This window comes from Haliotis rubra, unplaced genomic scaffold (genome assembly GCF_003918875.1).
Source record: "Haliotis rubra isolate DU_JTF1 unplaced genomic scaffold, ASM391887v1 Scf23, whole genome shotgun sequence".
NCBI lineage: Eukaryota > Metazoa > Mollusca > Gastropoda > Lepetellida > Haliotidae > Haliotis > Haliotis rubra.
Window position 1 is genome coordinate 3,046,632 of NW_025766336.1, and position 9,142 is coordinate 3,055,773.

Sequence of the window (9,142 nt, forward strand, 5' to 3'; positions counted from 1 at the left end):
TTTTAATCAAACTGGCTGATGTTTTTCCTGGTGAAGTCAACAAGTTGTCTCTCCCAATGTACCTAAACCTATTCTTTCCTAAAGATTACATGATATAACAACCCACACATGGCGTGCAGAGATTTCCAGTTCTTCTAAAGATCTCTTATTCAAAACTGAACTTGTCCTTTTAACATATATTCTGTTCTCTTTGGCTGTTAAATCCATAGAATTTGATAGTGGCACAAAATTCCCAAAAACGAAAGAATATGTAAACTCTGTGACATGTGAGATGTTGGTGATGAATTTCATCACGTTCTTTGTCGCATTTTAGATATCATCGGAAAACACATATCCCAAATCCCTTCGTTAAAGACCCCATAGTGTTAAATTTATAAGAACTGCTAAATTGAAAACAAATAAGTGTTTCTAAAAAAAACTTTTCGTACATTCTTTAATGTCATTATGCAAGCTGTAATATGTTACACCATCGAACCATCTTATGTATACTGTATAACAGTTCATGTGTACCTCATATGCCGAGTATCCAGGACTGAGCGTATCAAAAGTTCTGTTTCCAATATAGTCTAACCTTTTGCTAAATTTCACTAATATGCCAAACTAATTTAATCATAGTGCAGTTACTATCATATCATCGGTGTCAAACTAAAAGGAAATTGTCTTTTTCTTTCGAAGAAACTTCATATTGTGATTGCATAATGTTCATGATGAGGACACGTGACTGACTAACATTTACATCATCTACACATTCGACAACAGAACACGTGCAATGCCAGGAATAGTTTTAAGAAAGCCTTCTTGAAAGCCTTGTTCATGAAGGCGTAGATTATAAAGTTCACACCAGAGTTCAATAATCCAAGAGATAGTGTTATGCCTGTAGTTGTAGTGCCCACTCCGTACGTGTGACCAAGAATGTTGACCACTGCGGCCGGCAACCAGCACACGACAAACGTCCCATATACCATGATGAAATGTCTGATCGAGCGTAATGTTGCTTTGCAGCGTATTGTTGTGTTGATGGGTGAATTCCGTACTTGAATTCGTTGACGATGTTGAATAGCTTCCTTTGTGATGAGGCTGTACATTACTGCGTTCAACACAAAGATGGCGGCTGTATAGGGCATGATGAAGTACAGCTGAAATGATTTGGACACCACGTGGAAGAAACTGCAATAGCCAGGCCAGGTCGACGTCAGCAGAGTACAAGCGCCCACCATTAGGGACACACACCACGTAGACGCGATGACGAGGCCAGTTTTCTTAGGACTGAGGTAGATGTGGTAATGGAGAGGGTGTTTGATGTAGACGTACCTGTCCACGGATATAGCACAGATGCAGAGGAAAGACTCCGACAGAATTAGATACAGAACGCCATATCGAAATGCACAGTGGAACAACGACCTGTCTAACAGATCCTCCATGTTTGGGACATTGGAGGATACAAAGAAAGGCACTGTGAGCCCAAGAAGGAAGTCACTACATGCTAAAGACACGATGTACATGTTAGGCGTGGTCCGGAGCTCCTCAGTCCGAAACACAGCTACCACGGTGAGGAGATTGCCAATGCAGACTAAGCACCCTAACAGTGTAAAGAGAGTCAGCATGAACATGGCAGTGCAACTCATGCCCTTATATGGTGCTATGGTCATTGTCATCATATAGCTGGAGTTCACTATGGACAGGTTGTCACCCCACGGGATATATTCCATCGAGTCAGAACACTTGTAGTCTGATGTCAGATTTCAGAACGTTGCAGCACGTTCGTACGAATACACACATCCAAGGCAAACTAACAGCTGATATGCACAAATTTCTCTCCGATCCTTCGTGTTCACAAGTTCTTCTACAAATTGGATCCTGTCAGACCATTTTCTCTTGAACAATACTTCGATCGACTGGAATAGCAGGACCCTTCTAGAGTGGTAGTTAGTACTATAACCTTTATATTCTCACTGGTCATCGAACCATGTTATCAGATAATTGTCTCTAATTCACCTGCTTCTCCTCTTGCCGTCCTGGTTCATGATCAAACACACTGACCAATCACTTCAATAATCTTATCATTTATTGATTAGAAACACATTAGTTGTCATCTGGAAGCCTTTATCACTGTTATCTACGTACGTCAGTCCTGTTATTGTTGAACACAGTAGCCTTTCGGAGACATAACTGGATTCATCGCATTTACACGATGACCGGTGAAAGCTAGCACCACAACACTATAGTGTAAGATGAAAGGAATTAAAGTGACATTCAAGACGATTTCACATATGCATACAGTCGAGCCTTCCTCACGAGTTTTAAATGAAACGAAACTTTTCTTCTTTTAATGTACTCACGTACATATGTGTGTGTGTGCGTGCGTGCTTGGTTGCTTCTGTGTGTGTTTTTATATGGCTGGATCTAAGTGTGCGTGTAGCTTTTTTCTTTGTTTTTTCTTATTGATTTTTGGGGATGCTTGTCTACGCACTCGCATTTACATTGATATTTTATTTTTGGTTAATCATAAAAACTACAAAATCCGAACACATAATTCCTATCCTGGGATGTGTTGTGCATAGCTTTACTCAGGACTTGTCTGAACCCGGAGTTGTGTACCATTAAAAGAAGACTGACTAAAACCATATATATATACATATATGATGTGTCGACATATTGTTGAAGGACGCTCTGTAACTTTCACGAGACACGGAGAATTCTATGTAAAACAGAATTTTGACTGCTCTTGCAAAAACATAATATATGTCATAACATGCACAGGCTGTAATGAACAGTATATTGGTCAATCAGAAAATTTAAGAGCCCGGGTTCGTGTCCACAAACAACAAATAAAGTGTCCTGAAACCCGATGTATCCCACTGAGTGAACATCTAGATGTCTGTGCGAAAGGAAACGATGTTAAATTTACAATATTTCCTTTTTATCAAGTTCAAAATTCGGACAAAGTAAAACGAATTTTAAAAGAACACTACTTCATAGACAAGTACAAACCAATGTTAAACCATTGCAAGCTGTGACCTTGTCGCTCTAGAATGTTGTCCCTATTATGACGTCACAATATATATGTAATGACGTCATACTGTAACCGCTACAATCTCCCCTGAAGAGTAAAGAACGAAACATGTTGGAGAAAACGGCATTCTGTTTTAATTTATCTATGCAATATTTATGACTGAACACCTGTACTACTTTGGACATTTTGTGCGTGTATATATATACATATATGGTTTTAGTCAGTCTTCTCCCCTGACCCTGGATGCATCTACGGCTCGGCCCGATGATTTTATTATCTCCCTTGGTTGGCTTTTTATCCAATCAGGTGTCTACGCTGGGAAGTTGAGCGTACCAATCACAACTCACTTTCGCTTTTTTAAATTATCTAATCGATTAAACTTGGCAACACAATAATATATTGGCAGAGGTACTCTGAAAGAGGTAGAAGGAGTTCCCGATATATTTTTTAAGGTTTCGGACCTGTCAATTTGTCTGTATGTTTTCCCCCCAAACCTGAGTCGCACTGGGAACAAACTTTCGCGGCTGCGACTGCTGTCTTTGTTGATACTGTCAAGCTCGGTTGTAAAGGCTGCTTATCTGATTGGCTACTGTGAGAATGCAAAGGGAGGTAATAAAATTATTGGGCCGAACCGTAGATGTATCCAGGGTATAGTGGAGACTTATCGGAACGTATACCCTGAAGATTATCGAGGATGGATAAATCAGAAACAACTAAAACCATGATATATGCATTCAATATATTACACAGTGTAAGTATGCACATGTAGGTAAACACACTATTCTCACTTACAATGTTTTTTTACACATACACAAACGAACAAAATCAATTGCGTAAAGCCAACGATAATAGCTTGAACAAAAATTTCTAAATATTTATAATCTTTTTTTTAAATAATTTAAAAGAAATGTGTGTACATTTTCTTTACGCCAGTTGATATTACATTCCCTGATCAAGTTGTTGAATTGATACCAGCTGTGTAAATGTTCACACATCATCTACCATAGCATAAAGTGGACGTTTTTGTTGAACTACATGTCATTACAAATGGAATTTTCTGTTGTCTCAGCTGTTCACCTAAGAGATAAAAAGGAATACCACAAACAGAACAGGCATAATTGTCAGGGAGATATTTCTGTGACACAGATTTCGGCTGTGAATGTTTATTGCGATATGTCATTGTGAAAGAAGGGTTCGGTAAGATAATATAGCTGTAGCGATATATCATGTGGAAAGAAGGCTTAGGGAAATGTAGGTGTGAAGTGAATTCACGAATATATGTTTAACACAACAGTTCATGTTGATGGGTGATCTAAACAACGGATGGTGCGTTTGGCTCTCTTCGATTTCGGAGCCTTTCTATGATAAGGCGAAACTTCGAATCTTAGTATTGAACGATAACGTTAGTGAGTCTCATTCTGTAAACATACGTCATGTATCTTTGATGTTTCCACGAATATCCATGAAGACTATCATGAATTTCGTGTCAGTCTATAAACATACTTCCGATCATTTTGTTGTTTTTTTCCATAAAGAGCCTTGATGGATATAGTGAATATTCGTGTCAATTTATAAACATATGACAGACTATTGTGTGGTTTCCATAAAGAGCCTTATGAATATTTGTGTCAATCTATAAACATATGCCTGACATTGTGTGGTTTCCATAAGAAGCCTTGATGGATATAAAGAATATTTGTGTCAATCTATAAACATATGCCATATCATTGTGTGGTTTCCATAAAGAGCCTTGATGGATATAAAGAATATTCGTGTCAATCCATAAACATATGACAGACTATTGTGTGGTTTCCATAAAGAGCCATGAAGGATGTAATGAATATCCATGTCAATCTATAAACATATGCCAGATGATTGTGTGGTTTCCATAAAGAGCCATGAAGGATGTAATGAATATTCGTGTCAATTTATAAACATATGACAGACTATTGTTTGGTTTCCATAAAGAGCCATGAAGGATGTAATGAATATCCATGTCAATCTATAAACATATGCCAGATGATTGTTTGGTTTCCATAAAGAGCCTTGATGGATATAGTGAATATTCGTGTCAATTTATAAACATATGACAGACTATTGTTTGGTTTCCATAAAGAGCCTTATGAATATTCGTGTCAATCTATAAACATATGACAGATCATTGTGTGGTTTCCATAAAGAGCCATGAAAGATATAATGAATATTTGTGTCATCCGTAAACATACGTCAGATCACTTTCTGTTTCCATAAAGAGCCATGAAAGATGTGTCACAGATAGTAGCCAATTAGTCGTTATTGTGGTGTCAATCTGTGAAAGTTGATATACATGTCTGGCTGTAAACATACATGAGATCACTTTGTTGTTTCAACAATAACTCATGAAGAATACCGGCAATAAGAGTGGGTTACTTTAAACACACGTGACACCTCTTTAACGTTTCTATGAAGGATCAAATTAACATACACGTCAACGTGTTAATATATACATCAGATCACTTTGTTGATTTCACCATAAGTCGCAAAGAGTTAAATTAATGCACAAGTCAATCTGTTATCATAAGTAAGATCATCGTGTAGATTTCACAATTAGTCATGAATGATCAAATTAATATAAGTAAACCTACACTCGCTTAGGACGTAAACACTTATGACTGACTGATAAAGGGCATTTCTTATTTATTTACACGTATTATCATTATTATTCCCCGCCACGAAGTGGGAGGGTGATACTGGTTTGAGCTCCTTCCGTCCGTCCGTCCGTCCGAGATGATGGAGACAGATTTTCTAAAAACCGTCATAGAAAACGGAAACTGTGTTACAATTTGTTACAGGGTTATGACCCTTGTCGTGCGTTTCTTGAGTAAGTGCACGGTATCCCCAAAGGGGACAGATTTTCTCAGAAACCGTTATAGATAGGGAAACCAAATGTGGTATGTGTTTTCTGGACATGAATGTCGTGATGGAGTTAAACAGGAACCAAATAGGAACAAAACACTGTAGCGGGGGATATTGATGGCCATGTCTTCTTGGTTTTTTTCTTTCTTTCTTTCTTTTTTTGGGGGTGGGTGGGGGTGGGGTGGGGGTGGGGTGGGGTGGGGTGTTCCATGATAATTCATTTTCTTGTTTCCATAATAAGACACTATAATAGTTTCGGATGTTACTAAAATGCAGCAACGTTATTCTCTCAAAACTGCTCCGGAGACCGAGCCAAAGAGTCGTAGCAGAATTCCTGGTGTTATGCATTTAGTGTTGCTGTTTTTGTACAACATGTATTATGGTATCTGAATCAATAAAAACAAATGACACAGCAGATATGTCAGTCGGTGTGCAAGGAACACTTGCTGATCACATCATATCAATCGCTGAGGATGTGATGAAAATAATACGCCTGTGACAATAAAACAATATCAGAACAAATAACAGCTCACGTCTCGATAGTTTGCTCTCCAGACGAGTGTCAAGGAAAGGTATGATAAGATGTATTGTATTTCAATGTCTAAAAACAAGCTGGAAAATGTCAGAGCGTAGACAAAGATCCAGAGAAATCAATAAGATAGTGAAAGTTACCAATCGCATTGCAATACCTTCACCTCATAAATACTTTGCAGAGATGGACACCGCTTCACTTTAATACCAAGAAACAACTGAAGTGTCATTATTACTCATTATTTGTTTTACGTCGGAGTAAATTGATCTGTACATATAAAATGTTAAGTGTTTGTGTTTGCGTTTGTATAACTTGATTGTACCCTTTTGTTATTCAATTATATGAAAAACAGTAGTTGTGGGCACAATAAGAAGCCAAAACATATTGATCATCACGCTACGTGAGTGCCAGTGAGTTGTATGTGTTATGAAACCTGTCACAGTGAGTGAGTGAGTTGAGTTTTATGCCGTTTTAAGCAATATTCCAGCAATATCATGCAAGCGTAACAAGTGAACGCTTTAACCATTAGACTACCCCACCGCCCCACCTGTCACAGATATTGATGAAGTATACATTGAAAGTGACACAGGTACATGCAGTTCATAACAATGCACAATTCATTGTGGAGGTTTAGGCGAAGGTAACCAACCTGTTCATGACTGCCAACAATATTTTTGTTGTTGTTTAACGCCGCACTCAACTAAACTCTGTCAAAAAAAGAAACGCAACCCCTGTCCTCAGATATGAAAAATTCGTTTGAATGAAGTTATTGCTTCCAAACTAAATTTTATTCGAATGTATTGAAATGATACACGTAATTAATGAAGATTACCATCCAAACAACTGCATTTGTACGCATAAGTGTATTTTATTGCTTATTCCGTCACAACGCATGAAATGACCCTCATGGTGACTTCGCACAAAAAAACACATGCAAATCATGAAAATGGCAGTTAATGTAGGGGTGTATAAAAGCCCATGTGCTTCCGTATTATATTCATTCATTTGTCGCCGAAAAGCTGTGTTAAAAATGCCACGATTGAGTGCTGCCGACCGAAATATCGCCATTGGTCGTGTTCAAGCCGGAGAAAGTTTTGGAACTGTTGCACGGCACCTAAATGTTCACAAAACAACGATATCCCGACTTTGGAGCCGCTACAACAACTTCAATTTGACCAACGATCGCCCGAGAAGTGGAAGGCCAAGAATCACGACCCCTTCAAGATCGGTACATCCGGGTCCATCACCTGCGTAATCGGCATGCCCTACCAACCGTGACTGCCACACAAATACCAGGTTTGAGGAGAGTGTCAGCTCAAACGATTAGGAACCGTCTGAAAGAAGCGGGTTTACGTGCCTGTAGACCAGTTGTTGGACCTGTGCTACGCCCCTACATCGACGCCGACGACTCAGGTGGTGCAACAACGTAAGGATACGGACTTTACAAAACTGGAGGCGAATCTGGTTTTCTGATGAATCACGTTTTCTTTGCAACGTCACGACGGAAGACAGCGTCTGTATAGGAGACGTCATAAACGTTTAGCGCCCATCTGCGTCCGACAGGTGGACAGATTTGGCGGAGAAAGCGTCATGGTTTGGGGAACCATCTCATACAACCAGAAATCTGACTTGGTGATCGTTCCAGGGAACCTGACAGCCCAACGTTACATCAACCACGTGTTAGAGCTTCACCTTCTCCCGATTATTGACCAACAGACACAGATTTTTCAACGGGACAACGCCCGGCCTCATACTGCACGTGCAACAATGCACTTTCTGCAGAATTCCAACGTCAATGTCTTGCCATGACCCTCTAAATCACCAGACCTCAACCCTATTGAACACCTGTGGGATACTCTGGATCGACGCGTACGTCAACGTCAGCCGCCGCCACAGACGCTGCAACAGCTCGCCGTTGCACTGCAGGAGGAGTGGAGAGCCATTCCCCAGGAAAGAATCCGGCGTCTTATCCGTTCTTGTCCAAGGAGATGCCGTGCAGTGATTGCAGCGCGTGGTGCTCATACGAGATACTGAGACAGACGCCCCCCTGGTGACAAACTGGTGTCTGTGAGATGACTTTTGAAATGACAATTTTAAACATGCCCATCTGGGTTATTATTCTGCCAAATTTCAGACTTCTGTCTTAAATAATAAAAATGCCGTGTCGTCCTAAAACTTCAGATCAAAATCTCTAAAATACAGGGGTTGCGTTTCTTTTTTGACAGAGTTTATATTCCAGCTATATTTTTCATAGAGAAAGTACCTGGGGGAATTTCACATTTTGCTTTTTCTGTGAACTTCAGATGACATTTGCTTTCATGTTTGACAAATTCCCGAACCTCTGAAAGTAGAGGGGTAACCGTAACTATGTAACCCGTGTCTGTTAAATTGTTGTGTGGGGCGGTGGGGTAGCCTAATGGTTAAAGCGTTGGCTCGTCACGCCGAAGACCCGGGTTCGATTCCCCACATGGGTACAATGTGTGAAGCCCATTTCTGGTGTCCCCCGCCGTGATGTTGCTGGAATATTGCTAAAAGCGGCGTAAAACCAAACTCAGTCAGTAAATTGTTGTGAAACAAGATTATGTGATCAGGCGTTTCTGGGGCGGTGGGACAGCCTAGTGGTTAAAGCGTTGGCTCGTCACGCCGAAGACCCGGGTTCGATTCCCCATTTGGGTGCAATATGTGAAGCCCATTTCTGGTGT

At 39.9% G+C, this 9,142-nt stretch overlaps 1 protein-coding gene across 1 annotated transcript; it reads right to left on the reverse strand.

The window, feature by feature from the left end:
- Window positions 1-737: 737 nt before the first annotated feature.
- On the reverse strand, window positions 738-1,649 carry LOC124277917 (5-hydroxytryptamine receptor 4-like). Its single transcript, XM_046713642.1, has one exon. It carries the CDS (start codon window positions 1,647-1,649, stop codon window positions 738-740), a length of 912 nt encoding a protein of 303 aa, XP_046569598.1.
- Window positions 1,650-9,142: the final 7,493 nt, after the last annotated feature.